This window comes from Culex pipiens, chromosome 2 (genome assembly GCF_016801865.2).
Source record: "Culex pipiens pallens isolate TS chromosome 2, TS_CPP_V2, whole genome shotgun sequence".
Lineage (NCBI taxonomy): Eukaryota > Metazoa > Arthropoda > Insecta > Diptera > Culicidae > Culex > Culex pipiens.
This window is the reverse complement of record NC_068938.1, coordinates 188,533,077-188,560,381: the sequence shown is the minus strand read 5'-3', so window position 1 is coordinate 188,560,381 and position 27,305 is coordinate 188,533,077. Positions and strand designations below refer to the sequence as shown.

The 27,305-nt window shown below is 36.4% G+C and overlaps 1 protein-coding gene across 1 annotated transcript; it reads right to left on the bottom strand.

Moving 5' to 3' along the window:
- Window positions 1–2,746: 2,746 nt before the first annotated feature.
- On the bottom strand, window positions 2,747–26,158 carry LOC120415121 (facilitated trehalose transporter Tret1-2 homolog). Its single transcript, XM_039576540.2, is given in 9 exon segments — window positions 2,747–2,917; window positions 3,116–3,315; window positions 3,498–3,646; window positions 9,129–9,180; window positions 9,183–10,224; window positions 13,014–13,222; window positions 17,213–17,348; window positions 21,858–22,137; window positions 25,750–26,158. Coding segments are annotated over 9 exon segments (2,256 nt in total). The 5' UTR covers window positions 25,767–26,158.
- Window positions 26,159–27,305: the final 1,147 nt, after the last annotated feature.

Here is a 27,305-nt window from a genome sequence, read left to right as displayed (position 1 = left end):
TAACAAATTTAACAAATTTAACAAATTTAACAAATTTAACAAATTTAACAAATTTAACAAATTTAACAAATTTAACAAATTTAACAAATTTAACAAATTTAACAAATTTAACAAATTTAACAAATTTAACAAATTTAACAAATTTAACAAATTTAACAAATTTAACAAATTTAACAAATTTAACAAATTTAACAAATTTAATAAATTTAACAAATTTAACAAATTTAACAAATTTAACAAATTTAACAAATTTAACAAATTTAACAAATTTAACAAATTTAACAAATTTAATAAATGTTATTAATTTTACAAATTTAACAAATTTAACAAATTTAACAAATTTAACAAATTTAACAAATTTAACAAATTTAACAAATTTAACAAATTTAACAAATTTAACAAATTTAACAAATTTAACAAATTTTACAAATTTTACAAATTTTACAAATTTTACAAATTTTACAAATTTTACAAATTTTACAAATTTACAAATTTTACAAATGTTACAGATTTCAAAAACTTTTTTAAAAATATTTTAATAATTTTATGATTGTTAAACATTTCAAAAATCGACTTAAAAAATGTGTTTAAGAATGCACCAGCACGGTTGTTTCGCTAATTTCACAAAACTTTTAAAATATTGAAATATTTAATCGAACAAAAAACATGAAAAATATGAATTTAGGGAGCGTTATTTTATTACGTAATGCAGTTTGGGTGAAGGGCGGGGGGCGGTCGAAGGCTGTGTTACGCTCTATATACAACTGTTTGTATGAAAATTTGGTTACGAGGGGGGGGGGGCGGAGGGGGTGTCAAGAACCATTTTTTGCGTTACGTAATAAAAGAACGCTCCCTTAAACGATGGAAAATGTTTTTCGATTTGTTTTTGGTTTATTAAACATCAATTTGTTTTTAACTTATAAAACCCCTGTTTTTTTTAAATTGTTAAAAATTCAAAAAAATTGAAACGATTCAAATTTTTATAATTTTTGTATATTTATGATTTTTTTTTAATAGTCATCATATCAAATTTTGATTATTATTTTTCGATGGTAAGTCGTGATTTGTCGATGGTAGATCGAGATTTGCCGCTGGTAGATCGAAATCTTGCCATTGAGGTTTTGCAGCGCGACTGTGTTTCAAATGTAGGTGGCGCCAAAATGAGGGTATCTGCCAAAAATCGTATCCCTTTCTGCTGGATTGAAGAACAAAATCGCTTATTTCTCATGATTCCCTGCATCAATCTTAATGAAACTGGTTGCAAAAGACGAGAAAAATTGTTTGCTTTACAATAATGAACATCATTTATTGGGGGCGCAAAAATTTGTCAACTTTTTCTTTAAAAAACATATTTTGGAACACGAAAAAATGAGTTTCCCCGTATATAACAATGAAATAAACAGTTATATAGCTGGTAACCGATGTGTTAACGTATATTCAACAATTTTTATTGATTTTTGACAGACTTTCTTGCCAAATAGTTCAAATTACTATCTTTTTCTAAATTTACAGTTTTCTTATAGAAAAATCAAACAAGTATTTGCAAGTTGTACACTAAATTGTTGGAAATAATTTTTCTCATCCGAATCCGGCATAAGTTTTATAAAAATGTTGATTATGAAGGAAAAAACACATTTTTTCAAAAAATCGTATGTTTACGCTATTTGTTCATAGGTGGCGAAATCGACGGTAACATTTCAAAAGGCATCATGTACATTTTGACACATTCTGGGTTATTGCATATTCTGAAAGTACTCCTAATAAGCTACCTCTCCACCAAAAATGAGCAAAAGTTACTTCAGTGAAGTCTGATTAATCATGATTTTAAATAAAGTAACATAAACAAAATCTCTGCCATCAGCAGTCCCTGTTTATATAGCCCTGTCAACCTGTCAAACAAAAGACTACATAAACCTCGTGACGAAAAATAAGCATCATGAACAAAGCGCCATGTACATTCGGCGAAGAAAAACGAATCATAACAAAGCGTCCCCCTCAATGACAGCAGGGTGATATAGACGTTGGTGATTTCAAAAGGAGTTATGTTTGTTTTTATTAAATAAAACGACAGAAATAATGTTTTATTGAATTTGGATGATCAAGTATCAATGAAAGCAACGTTTTTCATCGTTTGTTATTATTAGAACATCTTATTTTGCTTTTATATTAAAATGGGAATTGAAAATGGAAGCTCAACATTCAAATGCGTTTTTCTCAAAACGCATGGTTTGTACATGATGCTTTTTGAAATGTTGGCGTCGACATGTGTCTTTTAGTTTTGCTGCAAATCCTCTATTGAAAATTTTCGATCGTGAGACGAGAAATTACGATCGAAATAATCAAGCGACTATGCTATGGAATGGGCTTGACTCACTTTGAACGCATAATTCAAACCTGCTCCCCGCAATCCCAACAGAGCGAAGATCGACTCCGCGGTAGAAACCGCCCAAACCCATGCGGACCTGGCCACGCAAAAATCCCGCGATGCTCACATGATCAAACTGCTGCTGCGCAAGCTGATCGACGATTCGATCGCGTCCTGCCTGCTAACTCCGCGCAGCAACTGCCCGGAATGCTGGCAAGCGTACGAACACCAGCGCAAGCTTCAGACCCGTGCCAAGTGTGGCTGTCCGGGGGCGTCGAAACCGTTCTGCTTCCGGAACATGTTGGACCGCTCGAAGGGGGCGGCAACGTTGCAGCGGTTTTTCCGCTGTTGTCGCGGCAGAGATGTTCCGTACGAGTTTGACTACCGGAAGATCTTGGAGGATGACGCCGTGCAGCCGGTGCAGTGTCCGATGAAGCGAGCCATTCGGGTGGCGCTGGAGATGGAGCGGGAAGATGCGGACGAGGGTGTGGCTATCGATCGGTGCATGAAGAACATGTGGCGCTGCGAGTTGAAGCTGTGGAACGAGCAGTTCTTGAAGGGGATGGAAGAGGTTAGGGAGAAGGAAACGAAGATTGATTTTTTGGACTTTCCGTACGTTGATTCGAAGGATCCAGTGTTCTTACAACAGCTTCTCAAGGTAGACTTCTCCCAAATCTTGTAGAAAACTTTATAACTCATTATTCAATTCCTCAGCGAGCCCTACTAAAACTCTCCGAAACCCCCAAGTACGTGCTGGCCACTTTCCCGGAAGCGTACAAACTCCCATTTCTGAACGCGTGGATCCGGAACCGGTACGGAGTACGTATCTCCGCAAAACGCAAGCAAGAGATGCTCTACGAAAGCAAGCACTTTTGGGAGTGGCTCATCCCGCGCGTCACCGCGATGCGGTGGCCAATCTGCGCCGACTTGGGGCTGGAGGGTCGCGTCAACTGGAACTACAAGCGACGGCTGGATGAAACCGTGAGATCAACTCAACTCCACCTCTAAAGATCTTAACAATTTCTTCCCAAAGGCCCAGAAGCACCTCGCCAAATTCTATCGAAAGTTCAAGAAGATTCAAATCCAGGAAGGGCGTCTCTACTGGTCCACGATGGACGCGTACGGTACGAACGTGGACCGCTTTCGGCAGGTCTTCCTTGACTATCTGCCCAACTGTGAGCCGCTGGTGGGGCCGATGGTGCGGCCGTGGCAAACGTACGAGCACCGGAACGGTGCGGTGTCGGGTAGTGATAGTAAAACGCGTTGCTGATTGGTTGAATGCTTTATTTTATTGATCGGTATACATTTATATAAATATGTAGGGGTTTCATAAAACTATTTAGATAATTTATTAATTTTGTACGTGGCTTACAATCATTTTAATTTGTAAGATTTCTACGCAATTGAATAAGCAGAAACACTTAGCGATATTGTCTTTTGCTTTGAAGGTTTGTATTCTCATTATTTCAAGTTTGATCCATTTGTATTTTTAGCGTTTTTTTATGTAAATAGTATGTGTATCAATACTTTTGTTTTAACTTGTATTTAGCTTACAATCTCCCTGGGCTTTGTCATAATGAGTGTCATAGGTTTGATGCTTGTTTGGCAAAGAGTATGATTTGATTCGATGTGGAATTAAAATCGAAGTTTTCAGTATATTGCTGAAGCTTCCATTTTTACACATGGACACCACTTCATGCTGCGAGAACCCACTTTGGCGCAGTCTCAGGGCTTAATCGATGGCCGGTAAGCTGTCATCGAGACAAGGAGGTTCTCCGATAGTGGAAATATCACATTTGTACAATGAACCGCTACATATGTGATTTTTCCCTATCTTAATGTGGGTGTCAGGTTAGGATGCGGGTTTTTAAAAAAATAGTTTTTGTAGAATTTAGGATTTTAACTATAAATATCAACTTTTAATATTTTGCCTTTTTTTTGACAAAATTAGTAACAGTGAATTTAGAAATTCTGTCAGAATCGGTGATTTTCATTCAAGTAGCATAAAAACCATTATGATTTGTCAAAATTTCCGTAGGGTCTCGATCAATCAATAGTGAAATGATATCGGACTAAGTTCATTGATCTGTTGAACTAACGGTTGTCGGATTATGATTGTATCGACCATTGTTGCGAATCGAGGATCTACTGGAATTCTGACGATCAAATGGTCGTCTCTATTTCAATTCATGACTTGTAAAATATGAACTGTTAATCTATTTTTTTGTTTTTGTTTTTTTTTTAAAGAAGCCAGACAGGTTTTAAAAGAAACGTTTTTTTGGCTATTAATTAAAATTTCGGGGATTTGAGATAAGAGTAGCTTTCGGATAGGTTACTTTAAATCTTGTATTCAATTCAAGTTAGGATAACTATCCGCAAATGAATATTTGGACTTATATGAATAATTGAAAATTTTGGAGTTCTGAATAACACACAACTGTGCATTTATTCTAGAGTCAGATCCATACAGCGTCAGTGTTTATTTGGTCGAAGTGTACTAATTCATTGGCAGATCTGATTCTAGTTGTAATGTACGACAAGACTACTGACGGACGTGACAGGACGAGGGCCCAGTTTAGAGGTTTCGACATCAACGATGTGCGGCTGGATCACCCTCCCAAAAAAAAAAAAAAAAAAAAAAAAAAAAAAAAAAAAAAAAAAAAAAAAAAAAAAAAAAAAAAAAAATAAAAAAAAAATAAAAAAAATTGTATTTAGCTTACAATCTAACAAGTAATATCACAATAGCTTTTCTACTCTGTTTGCACACTGGGAATGATTTTTTTTTATTGAGGTTGGCTCTATATTTCACTGATTTGTTTTTTTTTTGTTTGTGTCTTTTGTAGATTACATAATATATATATTTTGTTTATTTATTCCAATGATTCTTAGTCGATTCATTTTTCATGAACGGGCCAATTTGCGTCATTGGTTTCTGCTTACAAACTATGTTGTTCATACAAAAGTTTTAAGAAAATAGTTCAATATCAGTAGGTATCTTCAGGAGTTTTTTTTTCCCAAATCAGCTATCAAAAATTCGGACATGGGTCCAAAAACCGAAAAAGTGCGATGAGTCCCAATTTACTGAAAGGTGCAGTCTTCCGCATAGAGATTCTCAAAAGCACAAAACACGCGTCAAGTGCGCAACCTGTGGTGCAAATTATACGGCAAATTTTCGTGGCTGTGCTGCGCTGGAGTACACAGTACAGGTCGAAAAAGTGAAAATTCTAAGATATTTTGTTAGTTATTTTTTCTATTTTTAATAACAAACTATTTTTGGATGTCGCAAAATTTTTGTGAGTTTTTCTGTTTCTTAAAATTTAAAGCTTGTCTTTAAAATAGTCGAACTTCTAAATTATTTTGTGATTTTATTTTATTCTTCAAAACAAAATTATTCTCGCTTGTAGTCCTAAAATATTTTGTGAGTTTAATCATCATTTAAAAAACAAGCTGCTCTTGATGGTTGGAATATTTTAGTGACTTTTCCCATTCTTTCAAACATAAGCAGTTGCAAGTTTTATTTTTTTATTTTTAATCATGAAGGTTGTATCGTTTGTTTGAAAAATATGGCTTTAAAATATAAATACAGCAATTCCATTTGAGAAGAGCCTAAACCGAAAAAAAGTTCTCCGATCGGGCCGTTAAGGTGACCTACACCGTTTTGAAAAGGTCTCCTAAAATACAAGGGATTTTAAAAACTCTTGATATTTATTAAAATATCAGTAAAATTGACTGAAAACCGTTCAAAACACCTTTTCATGTCTTTTTTATTTTCAATATTTATGCATTTCGGCTCATTGTAAAATATATTGTTTTGAAAAAAATATAAAAAAAACTTTCGACAAAAAAAAATTAAACCTTTTGTCCATTCGACCTTTTGGCTTTCAGTCTTCTGCCTATTCGACCTTATGTCTTTCGACCTTTTTTCATACATTCAAATAAAAAGTTGCTAATTCTGTGACAAAATGTAAAATTTTTGAAAATAAATTGATGACAGTCTACAGTTTTTTCTCAAAATTTATTTTTCCTGAAAGAGCACCCAGCTAGCAAAATCTAAACGTAGAAATATGTACCCTCCCTGCAAAGGCTTATGAATTGATCTCAGTTGAAAGGTTCTCTAAATCTCTGAATTGCAAATGTGCCATCCTGGAACAGAACTTCTAAATTCTAATAAAAACACAAATTGAAAAAAATAGATGAAAAAAAATTGCGACAAAAAAAAAGTTTTAACAATGCTGTACATTTCATAAAAATTTCAAAATGTTTTAAAACGAGCCCAAATATACTAAATATGATTATCAATACAGAAATTTGCATTTCAGATTGTTTTCAGTTTATTCAACTTCGATTTCCATTATTAATTATTTTCAATTGTTTGAAGATATATTTTTTTGCCCCCTGATTTTACGGACTAATTTTTCAAGGGGGAGAAATAAATTTTGAAAAATATTTGCAACAGCCTAATTTTAATAAAGAAAGCTAGTCTGCGATCAGCAGAGCAGCGAGTCAGACGTGCGTCCCTCCAACACCAAACAAGTGCTTAAAAAGTGCAAAAATGCCTCACGGCAAGAAAAAGAGGCGGTCCTCACCTGCAGGATCGGCAGATTTGAAGAAGCTAAAGAACGCCGAAGCGCTACCTGCAAAGCCAGGCAGTTTAAGCAAGGACGCTCAAAATTCGTCTGGAAACCAGTTCGCTACCCTCCCTGTGGACGTGAGCGAGATGGAAGAATTTGAACGACGGGAAAAGTTGCCCCCCATTTTTGTGAAAACATCGTCATCGGATTCGGTGTGAAAGTGGCTGACCGGGTTTATCAAATCTGGTGCTTTACGAGCTTCCATTCGCTTGTGTGCTGATGGACTCAAAATTCTGCTACCTACCAGAAAGGATTACAACTACGTTCGGGATTTCCTGAACAACACCAAGATTGAATACTACAGCCATGACGATCCAGGTAAACGCCCCATGAAACAGGTCCTCCGAGGCCTGTACGACATGGATGTAAGTGTGCTGAAAGAAGAGCTCAAAACTCTTAAGTTGAACGTGATCGAAGTCTTCAAGATGACGAGACACAACAAGGACATCAAGTATCGTGATCAACTGTACCTGGTTCATCTCGAGAAAGGATCGACTACGCCGTCTGAGCTGAAAGCAGTTCGGGCAATTTTCAACATCATCGTGACTTGGGAACGTTATCGTCCAGTGCACCGTGACGTGACGCAGTGTTCGAACTGTTTGCAGTTTGGACATGGTGGAAGGAACTGTTTCATCAAGAGCCGTTGTGCAACCTGCGGAGGTGAGCACAAAACTCAAGCTTGCGAAACAATCAACGAGAACATCGAAGCGAAATGCTTCAATTGCGGCGGCGACCATTCTACCAAGAATCGAAGCTGCCCAAAACGAGCTGAGTTTGTGAAAATTCGGCAGCAAGCGACGACGAGGCACCAACCAAATCGTCGCAAAACACCACCAACTTTCACGGACGTGGATTTTCCTGTTTTGGCGTCACCTGGAGCGGGATCTGTTCGAGTGGTTCCAAATCTGCAGCCATTGCCGTTGTATCAGCGGCAAAAAGTTGCAGAGAATACAACACCCCCTGGCTTCAGCCAGCAACCGAGGGAAAACCAACCAGCATCAACGGATGAAGGCAGTAGTGACCTGTTTTCACCACAAGAACTTCTGAACATTTTCATCGAGATGACAACAACATTGCGTGGTTGCAAAACTCGTGCGGAACAAGTAAGAACGCTTGGAGGATTTATCTTAAAATACATTTCGTAGTTTACTCGTTCTAATGATTTTGAATATTTCAATGAATTTACATTTTTTAGTTTTAAGTTAGGATTAGTTGTTAAAGTGATTTTTTTCTTTTTTACCCAAATGTATTCGATTTAATGCAAAAATGTAAAACAATTTGAAGCAAATAAATGAATGTGAACAGTTAATAATAAAACGAAAAATACAATAAAGATGAAGAGCATTTAGCCATACCACTTAGAATGTAAATTAAATGTAATAATATAAGAAAGTTCAATAAAGACATATTTAATGTAAAAAAAAAATAAAGAAGGCCGTGAAACTTTGAGAGTCAATCACATATTTTTCAATGAGTATTTATTTTGTGAAAACTTGAGTTTTCTTACACATACTCTAATGTTAGCAAAATTCATTGTATACTTGCGTCATTTGATATCCATATTCAAAACTAGAAAAGATGTGTATTTTTCAAAATTTAGGTTTTGTGAAAATTTTACCAAAATCCTTAATGTTGTGGAAACCCATTTAAATTTTACGACGTTTGATATTGCGCGTACTCCCTAAAAAGTCACGCGGCAAACCAGCCTCGAACGACGCGCCGACGAACGAAAATAAAAATATATAACAATTTAAATACTCCTAACATTTTAACATTTGAAGTTTTTTTTTTAATATTTGTTTTGCTCCCTGGTTTTTTTTTGTGGGGGGGGATAAAAAAACTTTAAATAAAATTTTTACCAGCCTTAAAAATATTTTAAAAAGAGTCTAAGTTAGTCAAAAGAAAACTTATAAAGAAAAGATTCTGATCAATCCTTCAATTCCTTCTCAAGAAACAGATTTTCGAATATTTTCAAAACGCTTTTGTATGGCAAATTACAACATTGTATGGTTTTTGAGTAATTCTACAAATTATACATTGAACTTATTCCTATAAAACAATTTTAATCTACTTTAAATTACATTTTACTTAGAGAGTTCTACATGTACTGTACAATCTATCATACAATTTACCTTACGTCCTCACGACGGCCTTCAACGGTACGCCCTCTTCCGCTTCCGCCGATCCTTTCGGCCGTCGCTCCTCTTCGGCCGTCCGCTTCCGGGTGATCCACAGCCAGTTGGGCCGCTGGAAGTAGTCCTCGATGTCGTGCAGCGTTCGGCCTTTCGTCTCCGGCAGCATCAGGTACAGCAGCAGCGAAGCCCCGAACGAGGCGATTCCGAAGATGAGAAAGAGGCCTTGCGTTTTGAAGATCTGCTTCGCGTACAGGAATCCCTTGGCGACGCCGAACAGTAGCAGGTTGAAGATGGTGAAGAGGTTTCCGGCGATGCGACCGCGGATTTTGGCTGGGAGCAGCTCGCCGATCATGATTCCGGGCATGGTCATGAAGCCGGTGTTGGTTCCAATGTAAATGAGGATGAAGACGGCGGATATGTACGTGTCCATTGGGGTTTTCACGGAATCTAGACGGATGTACATAAAGATGGCGATTGCCAGACAGCTAATTCCGGACCCGATGCCACTGCCAATGACCATCATTCGACGAGGCATCATGAGTAGGAGGAAGCAGTACAGGAAGGTGAACGCAAGTCGAACGGCAGCTGTCAGGACGGCCGCTTGCAGCGAGTTGATGTCACTTCCGCCCATGTCGGAGATGATGTCTACCGCGTAGAACACAACGAGGTATGTTCCGGAAAGGATCTGCAGTATGTGGAACCCGTTGATGATGATCAGCGGCTTTATGAGGGACACCTTCGTCAGGGTCTGCCACAGGCTCTGATTCGCCGATTCTTCGGACTCCGTCTTGGACCGATCGACCAGCTGTTGGAGTTCGCGCTTCGCCTGGATCGGACAACCTCGCAGCCAGGTGAGCGCTCGACTGGCCTTCTTCAGCTGGTTGTTCCGAGCCAGGAAGACCGGCGTCTCCGGCATGAACATGATGGCCACGAAGGAGAACAGCGGCAGGATGGTGCCAGCCCAGGCCACGTGACGCCAGTGGAAGTAACTGCCGAGGGCGTACACCAGTAGGATGCCCATCGAGTAGGACACGAACGGGGCACCGATCAGCAGTCCACGAAGTCGCGGTTCGGCGATCTCGGCCAGGAGAACCTAAAGCGAAAGAGAAAGACGAAGCTGAGATTAATCAATTTGCATATCATGATTGGAGGGGAACTTCCACGACTTCCGTAAAGTCCAAGAATACTACATCAAGAGGGACGTTATTTTTGGAACGATCTTGAAGCGGAAGAGAGTTATTGAGTGTGCGGTTGATTGGATTGAGCCGGTTCTGGTTTTTGGGGTGCTGCCTTAAAGTGGCCGTGCGGAGACACGTGCGTTTCATTTGCGGAGTGGATGGGCACTTGAAGGTTTAACGGACGGTTGACCTTGGCCTAATTTGCTGTGACATAGTCCAATTTGGAGATTTTTGGAGCCGTGTGTCACGTTGACTGTTTTTACGTTTCCGATTATCCAACAATAATTTTCTGGTTTTTATTTGCTTGTTTTCTTTTTAATTTCCAGGATGAAGCTTCTACACACTATCAATAGGAGGTTAGTGATCTATCAAGAATCAACTTAAAAAAGTAACCTTACAAATTTAAAGTTAAACGGGCATTGTCTCGACAGCAACATCAGATGGTTGCCTTGAGAATAATACTATAACCCTTACACATATGATCGCATTAATCCAAACGCTTTCCTGGAACGTATCCTAGAACTTATACCTTCCCAAAATCCGTCCAACTTTACATACTTAGGGATGCCTTGGAAATTTTCCCTTATCCTCTTAAAAAAGTGGAGCATCAACAATTGCCGTCTTCCAATTCCCTTTCTTTGTCTCTGGTGCGTGGTGGAGATCAGAGTGGCGGGCAATGGATGGCTGGTATGGTGTAAGAGCTGGTTCAGGTGGAATTGATTCTATTCCCAATTACAGGAAACTTGGGCTTAGACAATCATCACATCACATGGCGAAATCCAGTCTGTAATTTGCTAAAATTACCGTCCGCAGCGCAATTCATTATGGGAGAACTTGTCATTTCCAACACTCAAATCCGGCACACAATTCGTAACGTTTGTCAAGACCACACCAATCACTACTGATAATTCTCTCTTCTGTTCTCCCTGTCTCTATCTAATGAGTGATAGAAAAACCTATCATTTGATGATTCCTGCGACAAAATATCCAAGAGTATAGCGATCGTCACTATAACTTGTGGGTTTTCTTTTTTTTTATCTCGTGATTGTCAGCAAGAGCATTCCTCTCCATAATTAATTCTCTATTCCTCGTTCACAGTCACTCGCCCAAGACTATTTTGTTTTCTCAGAAAACCGCAAAGAAAGAAATCGAGAGGACGATTTGGGACCGACCCTCGATTACTGCGCTTGCATTTTTTGTGGCTGCTTTTGTGGCACATCGGAAGGAACCGGTGAAGAAAAAAAATCAAATGGACAGCTGCGGCGGCGAGAGCAAGCCAGAGAGGGTGTAGAAATGCCCCAAGAAATTTCTCCCTCTGCTTTGTTCTGCTGTTCGTGAAGCTGTTTTTGACCCCTTTCCTTCCGAACTCTGTACTAGCCTCACGCTATGTTGAGTGAATGAGGGAATGAGAGAAAAAAAGAGAATATCACGCGGGATTGTGTATACACGAATGTTATATATCTGACAGACCGATTGCGCTTTGTCGATCAAAACTGATTTGAAAATCAACTGTGTTTTGTCATTGATTCGACTGTTTAAAATCAATGTTTTCAAAAATATTTCGATTCGCTCATCTCTGTGCATTTACTTGTGTGAGTGACTTTGAGTGCTGAGTGAAGCATTAACACGATCGATAGAATCGCTAACTGCTTGCGAATCGTGGTAGCTCACGATTGGGTGCACGCGATTTGATCGGCACCGAGTGAGTGATTCCTCATCTTTGAACCAAAAAAGTGAATTGATTTTTGAAGAGTTGAACTATCCGTTGAAGCTATGTTATGTCTGATTTGTAATGTATGAAATCTTCACGATTAAAATCAGCTGATGCCCACACCTTTGCTGCTGAGTCTTTCCCCGCAAGAAGTGTGGTGTGTCCACAGTCCGCCGTAAAACGTGCCTCCACTTTTCAGTTTCAGTTTCGTACATTTCCATATTCACGATCAAGAGTGAGGTTCACGGCCACTCTTTCCATAACTCGCAGTGGACGACTGCGTAATGGGCTTTGCACTGTGCTGGACTGTTCCAGCAGCAGCTCAGATGAACATTGTGCGTGGGTTTGTATACGATCTGTTGAAAGGGCTGCACAGAAAGTGTTCAGATCTGCCAAACGATCTGCCTGGATGTTGGATGTAACAAACGCGAGTAAATCTCTCCAGTCTTGTTCAGTTCACGCAAACAAATTAAGATTTGTTGAAGTCTAGTTCCTGGTTTCAAGCGCGATCTGTCGGTGTTTATCGTTGCGCATTGTTGCGTGATTTATGTGGCGCTTTTGTCAAAATAATTGGTCACCACCGTGGCAGATTGCACATCCCTTCTTTGTGGGGTGGGGTGTTCAAGAAGTGGTCACTTCTAGAACCTGTCACTCCCATCTCAGACTGCCTGGCCATCCCCATTGAGTGCGCACGATCTCGTCACACCGCGCGCACCGTTTATCCCGTTACGGAAGGCGCGCACAGCTTCTTTTCGAATCTTGAAAATTGCCGATGGATTATGTCGTGGCGCGTCACGTCGTCGTCGTCGTAGGATAACTGTCCGGCAAGGTCGTTCGTTGGCACTTGATGACGAAGAGACGGCGCAGATGGTTTGCGAATTATGGAAATTCAACGGAAACACCCGCGCAGCATGCAGCAACCTGACTTGCAAAAAAGAAGATGCGGTGATCTTCGAGAAGGTGCGACATTCAAGAGCCAAGAACCGGTCTTACCTGGGCGGGGGCGGCGATCAGGCCGACGGAAATACCGGCGACGACTCGTCCAACCAGGATGAGGAAGTGCGACGAGGCGGTCGCGAGAAAGATCCACCCACTGAAGAGGGGCACGATCGCGGCGAGGAGGGCCGGTTTGCGGCCCCAGTGGTCCATGATGGGACCGGAAGCGAACGAACCGATCGGGGTGGCCAAACTGTGGACGCTGGCTGGAATGGAGAAGGAAGAAAAGAATATTGAAAAATATGTTATTGTTTTAGGATTTAGATAAATAATTTTGTAGTTTTTTTTAGTTTGTCCACGAAACGATAATAATAAATAAATAATAAATTTGTCATGTTGCATTTTTTTTATTTGGGTGTCACATTGTCCATTTATTCTCTATGTTAAAAGAATCCATTTTACATCATTAGTTTTTGCATACAAGGCTCCATACAATTTTTGGTATGTGAATTTACCGAAAATCTATATCTTGAGAAGGGATTTTCTGATCGATTTGGTGTCTACAGCAATTTTGTGGGTTACAATTAGGATCGCAAAAAAAAAAACAAAAAAATGATGGTGCAAAATCTGGTAGCCAAGATATGAACTTAGAAAAATCGAAAATTTTGGCAGACAAAATTTCAAAACTATTGATTATAGATTAGGGTGGGGTGACAATAACAAAACGATATCAGGGATTCTATCTGACTCGATTCCTTATAGATCGTAAAAGCTGGTGAAAAAAAAATCTTTTTATGCTAAAACGACTTTTTCAAATCGCTAATAACTCGTCAGGGTTAACTCGGATCGTTTTGCGGTCATCAACAGAGTTGTACTGTCGTTCTACGCATAATGGTCCCATGTTCAAAAAAGTGCAACTGAGAAAAACGCGATTGAAATTTTTCGACCGATTTCTGTGGTTCTACGCATAATTGTCCCGTCGGTTCCTATTCAAGTTATGTGTCCCTAATCGCCCCAGTTAGCAGTTTATTACCCTTATTTGTGATCCTCTTGCTATACAATAGGTAAACAAGGCATAATGCTTAGTAAAACTAATGATTCCGTGTAAGAAAATACTTGGTTGGACAATTATGCGTAGAAGTTCAACGATGGGACAAACAGACTTGGTGTTGTTTTTGATGAGTTTCCGAACAAAGTACTAGATTTTATGCGTTTTTCTTAAAGTACACATCAGACTAAACTTAAAAATGGCATAAAGTCAAAATCGTCAAAAACTGACATGGGACAATTATGCGTAGAACGGCAGTGTAGGTAATAAAATTTTACGTAAGAATCTCACACTTGACAAGGATTTGACACATTTAACGCCACCTTTTGGTGGAATTTTGAAATTTTTGCTTTTCTCAAAATAAGCAGCTAGATATGCACAGTTACTTATGTTTACCTAAAAAATCGAGCTAGAGGGTATCTCTTAAAAATTTTCAAAAATTTCAATTTTTATTGTCACCCTATTATAAATGCTAAATCAAATTTGCAATCGAAAATGACTTTATACTTTTTTGATCAATTCCACCGATTTTAACGTTTTTGGGTATTTTTCAAGGTATTTTTTCGAAATTGTTATTTTTTTGCAATTCAAATATATTTCAGAATTTTTTTGAAATTTATATCTCCTGTGCCAGCGTTCAACCATCCAAAACTTTAGCGCATAAGAGATGCCTTTTTTGTCTCACATTTGGAAAATCGACATTAGAAAACACTTTAAACTATGTCAAATTCTAGGGGGCATCATAAAATATTACTGTATATTATAATTTTCATTAAAATCTTGTTGAATCATCGCTTATTTGTGTGTTTTTAATCCTACGCTGCGACGCGATGACAGATGTGAAAAATTTTCGTTCTAAATACGCAGACTTTCCTGCGAGTATCTATAATGGGCTGCGTTGGTTGATGTGATTTCCCATTTGGAACTGTCAACGCAGAAATCTTGCGAAAAATTTTCATTTCAAAATTTAGAACATGCGACCTGCGGTCTGCGTTTTTAGTACAGAATCGCAGTACCGCAGCATTGTCATTGTAGAAGATCAGATTGATTTGCGCTTGCATCTGCGATCCTGCGAGTTTCCTATTGTAGACCAGGCTTAAGTGTCAAAAAGTTTGTTTGCCTTAGTCTAATAGCTGCTATAGTTCGAAGGAAACGGAAGAATTTGAAAACAATCAAGAATTAACCACCAAACTTTTGTACTTTTGTACTTTTGTACAAGGAAGTTTTTAGTTTTTAGTTTTTAGTGTTTAGTGTTTAGTGTTTAGTTTTTAGTTTTTAGTTTTAAGTTTTAAGTTTTAAGTTTTAAGTTTTAAGTTTTAAGTTTTAAGTTTTAAGTTTTAAGTTTTAAGTTTTAAGTTTTAAGTTTTAAGTTTTAAGTTTTAAGTTTTAAGTTTTAAGTTTTAAGTTTTAAGTTTTAAGTTTTAAGTTTTAAGTTTTTAGTTTTTAGTTTTTAGTTTTTAGTTTTTAGTTTTTAGTTTTTAGTTTTTAGTTTTTAGTTTTTAGTTTTTAGTTTTTAGTTTTTAGTTTTTAGTTTTTAGTTTTTAGTTTTTAGTTTTTAGTTTTTAGTTTTTAGTTTTTAGTTTTTAGTTTTTAGTTTTTAGTTTTTAGTTTTTAGTTTTTAGTTTTTAGTTTTTAGTTTTTAGTTTTTAGTTTTTAGTTTTTAGTTTTTAGTTTTTAGTTTTTAGTTTTTAGTTTTTAGTTTTTAGTTTTTAGTTTTTAGTTTTTAGTTTTTTAGTTTTTAGTTTTTAGTTTTTAGTTTTTAGTTTTTAGTTTTTAGTTTTAGTTTTTAGTTTTTAGTTTTTAGTTTTTAGTTTTTAGTTTTTAGTTTTTAGTTTTTAGTTTTTAGTTTTTAGTTTTTAGTTTTTAGTTTTTAGTTTTTAGTTTTTAGTTTTTAGTTTTTAGTTTTTAGTTTTTAGTTTTTAGTTTTTAGTTTTTAGTTTTTAGTTTTTAGTTTTTAGTTTTTAGTTTTTAGTTTTTAGTGTTTAGTTTTTAGTTTTTATTTTTTTGTTGAAAAATGTCTCTTTGAATTCCAGAAACTCATTTTTTCAAATACTTTTAAAATTCCTTAAACATCGGAGAGGACGAATCAGCACTCCATACCGGTACAGCCTCAAACGAAAATGGAAGTCTACCTGAATTCTGTGATCCTCACAGAACGTGCGTACGTGACCCGCAAACCGGCTACGTATGGAAAACTTTGTCACCTCAATCCATAATTTGGTGTGATATTGACCCTGATGATCCTCATAGATTGTTGTTGTTGCTGTTGCTGCTGTCGTCAGCAAAATCCGCTTCAAACAGCAGCAGAAAACATCGCGCTCACCTTAATTTATAATGCACAAGTTTTACTAACGGGGCCGGATTCTTCCCGGGTCGTCAGGCCCGTGCGTTGGTATAAATTCTTATCAAGACGGTATCGTCCAGCTGCAAAGCTGACGGAAAAAGAACAATCATTTAATTTTCGACAATTTTGGAGAACTGCGTTTGTGTGAGGGTTTCGTGGTGTGGGTGCTTAGGGTGATCACTATTACATTGAAGTATGTTTAAAAATCTTCTAATTTGAGGAATTGTGACATAATTTTAAAACTAAGATATTTTCTTCTAAATGTATTGCGCATACTTCAATATGACAGAATCACCCTAGTGGTGATGACTGTGTTAGAATCCGGAGTGACCTTAAAATGCCTAGTTTCGTTCAAGGATGGTTCCACCAAAAGCTAAACAGCCGTATCGTTTCAGTTTACGTCAGTGTTACCACTTAAATATGGTAGGATCCTCTGTATTTGGAACCTAACCCTTACAATAAGTTATCTTAAATCGTTAACTAGAGAAATTACCCTTTTTGTGTTGTTTAGATGAACTATAATTTCTCAAACATTGTCCCAGGGTCCAAAACAGATATTCTTTCCCTATGATCACTGCTAAAAAGTGGTCCCTCTCGGGGCATGTGGTCGCATTTGACCTACTTTTCAGCGACATCGGACTGTACACATTAAAATTAATAATGTTTTCATTTTCAATTCATTAGACTGGTATCATCTCTGTCCGTGTCCTAGGTCAGACTTGTTGCGAACGCAGCACGATAGCTGACTACTCAGGAGGTAAGATGTGCAATTTTGTACGGATGGGGACATTAAGAAAGTGGCGCCACCGATGCCAGCAGTTTAAAAATGATAAACTGCCCCGGCCCTCACGGAGTTGTACTCACCGATCCACGAGCCCATCTCGATGTCGATGACCAGCGGTTCGCTCATGTTGTAGAGCTGGGGCAGCAGCACCGCTGAGTATCCGATTGGCATCCCGCATGCCGCGGCCAGTAGTAGGACGGCACCCGTCACCAGGATCTGTGGAAAGTGACAAAACGATGTTGAGTTAACATTAGAAACTTACCAATTTTGAAATATAATTTTCTTAAATATTGTAAAACATAATCAAGAATTTTTCGGAATAAATAAGTCATTTAAGATTTATTTTCAATTTCGCCCCATGGAAACATTTAATTGCTTTAAATGGGAACGGAGACCAATAACTGGGATATGATTGTTTTGATTCAGCATCCAGAGAGTTGATCAATTTGTTGCCACGCGGCGGTGTCGAGACGGAGTCGACCAGCTGATTGGATCGAAAGTGCATCGCTGCTGCTGGGAATGTTGATTAATTGGGACCAAATGGTGTTTGTTATAACGACACACGTGACTGGGGGAATATTAATTGATTTCTTCTGTGGTTACGCATAAATAAAAAAGGTTCTTCGTATTTATTCAATTTGAATAATCGAAATTAAATAAAAAAAGATAAAAATATTTTAGTCTTTTTAACAGAAGTGTAAGAATTATATTTAAAGAATAAACGTTTTGATTCGTATCAAAAGTCATACACAGTAAAAAAATGTGTAAATTTGGAAAGTTGAATATTACCTCTTTTAAGATGTAATTTTACCTCAATTTAGACTGAAAAAGTGACACTACACCATAAAAGTGGTAAAATCACACATTTTCAGAGGTAAAAAATAAATTACACATTTTTCTGACATAATAGATTTAACCCCTTCCCAGATGTAATATTACCATTTTCACGAATGATACATTTTTGGACATTGAAAATCTGCTGAAAATTTGCCCTTCAAATACTTCAATTTTTTTTTTCTTTATATTTGAGTACAGTCCAGACTCGATTATCCGAAGTTGTGTATCGGACTTCGGATAATCGAATCATAAACAAAAAAAATGTTTTTCGTGTTTTATTTTAATTTTATTTTTTAAATATGAAATTCGAGTTTTGCGACCCCAGTCAAATTTTAGAGGTTGATTGCCAATTAAACTAAAAAATGCTTTTTTTTTAAATATTTCATCATCGCTATTTGGAACGCCATCTTGGATATAAAAATTCTAAATATTTCAAAAGGACGTAATATTGTTTGGCCTATCAAAAATATTTTTTTCAATAGTGTGCAAACATGGGCACTAATTTAAAAAAATGAAAAATGAATAACTGCGAGTTTTCAAAAAAGTTACCTAAAAATGACTATAACTTGAAAACGGTGCACTTTATCAAAATTTCACTTACGTACTTTTTGATTGCAAATTCGATTTTACATCGAAGAATGAAGTTGAAAAATGTTTGCGACCAACATTTCGATTTTTTGAAAAAAAATCAGTATTGATTCAAAAATTCATAACTCGACCAAAGATTTTTTGCACAATCAGGAAATTTTCTGAAAAGTTGGCATTTGATGCCCCCTAAAACATAAAAAAAAATGAAATTAGTATTTTTTTGCAAATCAAGTTTTAGTGACAAAAAGTGAAATAAAAAATCACCAAGAAAATTTTACCGTGTATATTTTTTTTCAGTGAACCGAACCGAAGACATCAAATCGATCAAAAATTCCTTCAAAAGATACAGATTTTTGAATTTTCACAGATCATTTTTTTATGGACAGTTGCCAAATTTTTATGGAAAATTATATGGACAAACTAATGATGCAAAATGGCTTCTTTGGGCATACCGAAAGCACCAAAAAAGTTTCAGCCGGATTAAAAAATACAAAAAATAGAATTAAAAAAAAGACCGAGGAATTCAAATTTTCGGGGCGGTTATGAGCTTTTTTTTTTAATAAAAATCGAAAATTAATTATTTTTTTCACAAGATAAACGTAAAGTGACTAGGATAAATATTCAATTTCTCAGCCCATTTCTATTATCGGCTTACCAGGCTTTGCAACTCTCAACTGTTAAAACTGCAAAAGTGATGACAATAGATCGAAAAGCATAGTTTGTCGAAAATGGGTATATTTCCCCTAGAATTCAAAAAAGGCTAACTTTTTCATATAATAAATTAAAGTACCTTTCAACTGTAATTTCAATTTTACAATAATTTTTTGCGTGAAATCCTATTTTGCTAACTTTGGCCTATGTTTCTCTTGGACTCAAAAGGTACATTTATGGTCCCCTTAGACTCATAAAAACAATATAAAAACTAAACATAAGGATTTTGAGAAATCAGAGTTTAAAAGTTTAATTTAAAATTGAATTGTTCATCAAAAATTACCTTTGTAAAATTTTGACAAAGTGCACCGTTATAGGTGTTTTTAGTTTAATTTTTTTTCAACAAAACTGTCTTTTTTTATTTTTAAAAATGGTGCCCATCTTAAAAATATATATTTAAACTGTTTTGTTTTGGAGCATTAGTTTAGCGTTATTTGGGACCATCCATAAACCACGTGGACACTTTAGGGGGGGGGGGGGGGTATGGCGATTGTCCACGCTCCATACAAAAAAGATTTTTTTTGTATGAACAATTGTCCACGAAGGGGGGGGGGGGGGGGGGTTGAGAATCCCAAAAAAGTGTCCACGTGGTTTATGGATGGTCCCTTTGACCCAATGTCTCCCCTCTAAGCGGTGGTATTGGCTTAATTTTCAAACTTTTTTGATTGGCATTTAGGACAGGTTTCAAAATTTTTTGCAAAATTTTGGTAAATGTTGATAGCTCCATGAAATAGTACTAAAAATCTAAAAAAATCAGTTGCAAATAAATTCACATCGATAATTTGAGGAAATTCTCGTTTGCTTGGCAAGTAAGATTTCGATCCTACTTTCATCCAGTTCGTCGACTTTAATTTTTTTTAAGCTTGAAATTAAGCTACAGTATGTAAAAAAAGTATTTACACCCCTTGAGCACTATACACATTTTGTGATGAAACATGTAAAAAATTTAAAGTTTGACAGGAACCTAGTACTACGTTTTGTTCAGAAACTCATGCCAGACCTTTTGCTACAAAAAGCTCATGAAAAGATGATTTCTATAAAAAGTTATATAACAAATACTATTACGAAACTAAAAAAGGTGCAAAAAAAGTTTGTACACCTTTCGAAAAATTAACATTAATAATGTTATTTGTTGACAAATCACCATACATCCAGTCTCCCAACTCCAAATAGGCATCCTTGACTGATTAAAAAAATAATTTGGATTGAATATAAAGTTTACTAACTACTTAGTATAAAAGTTTATATAACTCTGGAAATTCTATATACAACTTATCTAAACTTAATTTTGCAAACTTTTAATTCAACTAAATGTCAATATATTACCATAGAATTGCTAAATAAACATTTTGGAGTGGGTATAACACCGTTTTGGGGGTATTTGTATCGATAGAATAGATTTTTCGTTGGAATTTCGTACCAACCCGGAATTACGTCGTCGGAAAATCCGCCGGCATCCGAACCGGTCCACAATTCTTAAGTCAACCTATGTGGCATCGGAAAGGGCATAAAATTTCCGATCTTTTGATACCCATACATCTAGGTTTTCTATAAAACCCACGTTTTTAAATACCTGGGCAAAAAGTAAGTTTGATCCACGAGAACAAAAATTACGAAAATCCATACATTTTTGGCAGATTTCTCAATCGAAACCATAACAACGTTTTTACCTAGGTATTTAAAATCGTGGGTTTTATAGAAAACCTAGATGTATGGGTATCAAAAGATCGGAAATTTTATGCCCTTTCCGATGCCACATAGGTTGACATAAGAATTGTGGACCGGTTCGGATGCCGGCGGATTTTCCGACGACGTAATTCCGGGTTGGTACGAAATTCCAACGAAAAATCTATTCTATCGATACAAATACCCCCAAAACGGTGTTATACCCACTTCAAAATGTTTATTTAGCAATTCTATGGTAATATATTGACATTTAGTTGAATTAAAAGTTTGCAAAATTAAGTTTAGATAAGTTGTATATAGAATTTCCAGAGTTATATAAACTTTTATACTAAGTAGTTAGTAAACTTTATATTCAATCCAAATTATTTTTTTAATCAGTCAAGGATGCCTATTTGGAGTTGGGAGACTGGATTTATGGTGATTTGTCAACAAATAACATTATTTATGTTAATTTTTCGAAAGGTGTACAAACTTTTTTTGCACCTTTTTTAGTTTCGTAATAGTATTTGTTATATAACTTTTTATAGAAATCATCTTTTCATGAGCTTTTTGTAGCAAAATGTCTGGCATGAGTTTCTGAACAAAACGTAGTACTAGGTTTCTGTCAACATTAAATTGTTTAGATGTTTCATCACAATATGTGCATAGTGCCCAAGGGGTGTAAATAGTTTTTTTACATACTGTAGCTTTTTTTTTTTAAATTGTGCCAGCTCTGTTTGCCCAAAACACTAATCTCCTACAGGTGATGAATGACCATGTATAGGTTAAAGTCACCTTAATTAAATAAACAACAACTTATGTCCCGATACAAGCTCAATATTCAAGTCTAATTTCCATTCACGTCAACTGTCCCCACAATTAAAATTGTCACCGATATCATCTCCTCCATCACACGTCACTCACCTGGTGGAACACGCCTCTGGCATTGGAGTTGATTTCATGACCGCTGGGATCTTCGTCAATTTTCTTATCCACTTCCTGTGGCGCCGTCCCTCCGTTAAGGTACACCGTCATCAGCTGGTTACTGGGACTACTGTCGGCAGTCACTGTTTGGACCGGCAGGTTGCAATCACCATTTCGCAGCAAAGGTCTCGTGCTATTTTCGAACTCTGTCGTTGTTGTTGTTGCGTTACTGTTATCACCACCGTTCAGGTACTTCAATTTGTTTGGTTTGTCGAGGGGGCTGGTGGGGGTGGGGAATTTTAAATTGTAAGAATGCAAGCTATAGATGATTGAGCGTTTTTCTGACTGTATCGAACTTATTCATTCAAAGGTTTGAGAGAATACGTCCAACACGTGAATGTTTATATAATTCCAGTAAATAGCAAAAAAATAACATGACTTGCTCAACGACTCAACGTGCTCAACGTGCTCATCTTTTATTTATTTTCTGACGTGAATTCTGACACACGTTTTAGTTTACGTAAACAAAGCCTAACAATTTACTGAACAATCCATATAATGTTTTCCTAAAGCATGTTGTTGACGATATGCTATCAGTTCAGTAATTTAATCCACCGGTCTATTATGGTAAGTAATTGGTCCGAAATGGAAAGGGCGGACTGGAGACAACAACTTAGTGATAGAGTATTTGGGGCAAGGCCACAACGATATCGTTTTCAATAAGGTTAGCGTGATAGGATGGATGTGAATTTCGGCTCTAGGGTATTTGAAAAAAAAAAATAGTGTTAATATTTACTCCTTGATTATTTTTTTAAAAATAATTTAGGCACAGTGCTACTTTGAACAATGATAAAAGATTCGCCCGTGTGCGATAAAAAATTCACAAACGTCTTTAAAAAAAAAAGTAGACTGCTTATGCCATTAAATTAAACACAACATTTAACCGTAACTTTAAGGATCTCAAAAATACTAAAATACACTGAAAAACGGCAAAATTTAAATTGCTATTTCAGATCTCCTACATTATCTTTTCTGCGAAATTTGCAAAATTTCAATGAACCGACGAAAATATTTTTTTCTTTAAAGTTTAACGTCTTTTTTCGATACTGGGTTTAAAAAAGTGATCCATTGGATAACAAATGCGGTATAAACGTTCTGAAAGGTATTCTAAAAAGTTCAAAACTGTTTTTTAAATAATAATTTGTGAAAGAAATTGATGGACAAACTTTGCCGATTTTTTTTAAAATTTTAACGGTGCACATCATTTAGAGCTTTTTGCACCAAGATTTCAAGCCTAACTTGCAAATTTTTGCAAAATATCACAAAATGCCTTATACATTATTTCAGTTAAACTACTATCAAAAATTCGCAAAATCTTAATATATTTATGAACTTTTTTTTTTAACACTGTTTTTTTTTGTGTGGTCTTAAATTTAAAAATTGGTAAAAGATCAAAAAGTGTTCAATTAGTAAAACTACGTAAATTAGCATTATGCAATGTATAAGGAACCGTTTTAATCGATTTTACATTTATTTGTAATTAAAATGTCTTTTATAGTCAATTATATTTTTTTGATTGCATCCTGATTCAGGGAAATTTTAAAATGTTGTAAGGGAGAACACAAACTTTAGTTAAATTATAAAAATATTTTGACTTTTCTTGTTTTTTGTTAAATCTCTGTTTCGTCAAAAAACTTGGCCAAAGATGTTTTCCCAATTCTCCAACAAAAAAGAAGGCATTTTTTCAAATAAGAGATGTAAAAAAATAAAATACTTCAAATCATTTTTTACTTATGGACAGTTGCCAAATTTGCATCGAAAAATGATATGTCAAGCAATTTTGTCGAAGACGGCAAAACAATCCGAGTTAACCCTGACGAGTTATGATTCAAAATGACTTCTTTGGGATTACGGAAGGCATTCAACAAGATTCATCCAGATTAAAAAATGCAAAAAAATATGGGATAGCCGAAATATCAGAAAATTGCTCTTGTATCTTGTGATACTGTTTGCCTAGAAATTTAGAAAACTTGGTTTGAAATTTCAAAAAGTAAATAAAAAATCCGGGTGTGGCAAAATCATGAGATTGCCGAGGAAAACATAATCATTCTCACTTGTGAAAATTTACTTTCGGTTTATATCGAAGATGCTGTCAGGAAATTTGAAACTTAAATATTCTTTCCGAAAATTCAATAATATTAGTTTTAATAAATCTTGTTGGCTTTATTTTAAGTCCTTTTTAAATTTCCTTAATGACTGAAGAAAACACAATACATTCCAGACTCGATTATCCGAAGGTTTGTATGGGACTTCGGATAATCGAAGCATTACCAAAAAAAATTCCATATTTTTTTATTTTTTTTCACTTTTAACATTAAATTTCAGTTCTGCGACCCCATTTTAGTCAAATTTGAATATTTGATTGCCTTTTAAATAATAAAAAAATGCATTTTTCAATATTTCAGCACCGCCATCTTGGATTTAAAAAAATCTAAATCATTGTAGAGTAGTTAAGAGCGAGTTTTTCACCAATGTGTAACAGGTCGTATCGAGGTGCTCCGATTTGGATGAAACTTTTAGCGTTTGTTTGTCTATACATGAGATGAACTCATGCCAAATATGTGCCCTCTACGACACAGTAAAATGTTTGTTATAGAAAAACCTAAAAACTATGAGAAAAACTGCGATTGGCTAAAAAGTTAATACCATAGGCTTATAGTGCATGAAATTACCTATCTTTTGACCTATGGGAGTATGGGTGTTGGAGGCTGTTGGAAAAAGATATTAAGGTTTTAAAAAAATCAATTTTTGACAGAAATTTGCAAAAGCTAAGAGAAAAAGTCAAACCAATCCTGGATGTCTATGGCACATTTTGAAGTGCTTCCAAAGACCTTTCGAATGCATCTAAGAGAGTTGGAATTGATGAAGTTTTACAGAAATGCGAGCAATTTTAAGATTTTTTTATGTTTTTTCGACCTCAAACTTCAAAGCCCGTTTTACCCCACTTCCTTGTGTCGTAGAGGGCATCTCATGTATAGACAAACAAACGCTGAAAGTTTCATTCAAATCGGAGCACCTCGATACGACCCCTAGAACAAACCGAGCAATATTTACAAATACTGCCTCTTAATGGGTCATACTTAAAGCTCCACAATCAAAAATTGGACAACGAAAACTTTTTTTTTCGTGATTCGATTATCCGAAGTGCAATTTTTCTGAGGCCTTCGGATAATCGAGTCTGGACTGTATATTTTAAATTTGTTAAACCAGTTGGTATTTCAGTTCAAAATTAAAAAATAATATTTTCATCCGAATTTTGTTCCTTTTGGCAGATTTACTAATATGAGTTCTATAGATTGTTTCACTACTAATTTTGCATTCATTGTATTCATGCCAAAAAACTATTTTGTTCAACCATTACTCGAATTATAAAAAGGGATTCCAGTAAGTGATTTGATAAAATATTGCAATTTTGATACATAAGTTGAAAATAACCTTGCAATGAGCCTTGCAAAATCTTTTATTATTTCAATTTTATCTTCAAATTTGGTATTCTTCCTCTATATGACACCATTATCCCTGGTATGCGGCCACCTTCTTCGCACACGCACTGTCCACTCAGTCCATTCCGTTCCAGATTGCCTAATTTGTGAGAGTTTAAATTTCACCACCCGTTTGGCCTGAGCTGCTGGAATTATGTCATTGCCACCCAAACACAATTTCGTTGAACGTTGTTCTGTCTTCCTTCCACTTTCACGCAAGACGTAGATTTCGGTCCCAGGATTCGTTGCTGGATGTTTATCCTTAAACGCCAGCGAGGGTTCGAATCCTGTGCGGTTCATTGACCCTCGACGAGTTTCGCGTTTTTCCTGTTTTCCACCGCTGCTATTACCTTTCGCTGGAATTCATTTTCACTTCGGTATCTTCCTTGGTTGGTTCACTACGATGCAAGGAATCCTCACTTCTTCGCTCTACAGTGAGCAAACACCTCTGGCAAGTCACTTTGTTCACACTAAACACCTTTGCACAGTCACTTTAGAAGAAAGCTCTCAACGATAACTCCGTAGACACATCTTGTCCCGACGGCGGACACGATACGAATGCTTGCGCTGCTCAGAATCGATTTCGTATATATCCCACTTGGCGAGCTTCCGGAGCGCGCGTTGTGCGTGTCCAAGCTGCTATCACACTTCTTCCCAGTTGAACGCCTCTTCACCGACTACATCGGTCCGCCCAGCTTGCTGGTCAGCCTAGATGTACATTGGAACAGATATGTCACCGTTTGTTGCGATATGACGTTCTGCTCTTGTGGTGACGTAGTGATATATCGCGGGAGAGTGACTCTTCCAACCATCAAAAGAGTAAGAGAGTCTCGCGACGCTCTCTGTTGATGTCTCGCGGTCATCGCGGCGTCGAAAGCGAAAGTAGCGGCGTAAACAAGTAATCGACGAGGACCGGCTTTGGGAGCAGCGGATGGTGAAGATGGTGTGGAGAAACGGTTCAACAGCTGTTCGAGCGTGTTTGTTTGTAAGAGCGATACGCAGGGAGCCCTTGCGGGACTGGTGTTAAAAAGAATCGTATTCAGGACAATGTTTAAAACAAAGTCTCAATTCTGACTCGATAATTCGAAGTCTGTACAAACATTTTACTTTGGATAATTGAATTCAATTTGTGTTCGATGTCTTGATTTGGATCGTTGAGCTCAAATATGACCCCAACATGCACCTAAGAGAACTAAAACTAAAACTAAGATTTGTTTCATGTTTTGATTATTTATACAGCAATTCCATTTGAAAAGGGCACAACCCGAAAAAAAGTTCTCCGATCGGGCTCTTGCACGCAAATGAAAGGTGATAAGTTGGTCTTTCTAGGAAAAATAGTTTGAAGACCGAAAAATCTTGTCCAACATTTGAAAAGGTCGAATGAAACTTTAAAATGCCGTTTTGACTGTGTCTGGACCAAAGAGCTTATGTCTGACAATATTTTTATCGGATTCCTTGGACAATTTTACGTAACGTACTCAAAAACTGGAGGTGTTTATTAACAAGATTCCGAGATATGATCAAGAAAATGACGAAAACGGAAAAAATTGACCTCATTTTCTTGATCTTGCGCGCGGCGCACCGAAATTCCCAGTTTTTGAGTATGTTACGTAAAATTTTCCGAGGAATCCGATAAAAATATTTTCAGACATTGGTACAGACACGTTCAAAACGGCATTTTAAAGTTTAATACGACTTTTTCAAATGTTTGGCTAGTTTTTACGGTCCTCAAATTATTATTCCTTGCAAGGCCAACTAACCACCTTTCTTTTGCATCTAAGACAGCTAAAATCGGTTGAAATGGAGTGGAGTTTTGATTTTTTGAAAAATGTCTTGAAAATGTGGTTTTTGCGAAAATTTACGAAAATGACCACTTTTTGGACCACCCTACACAGAAAAAAAAATC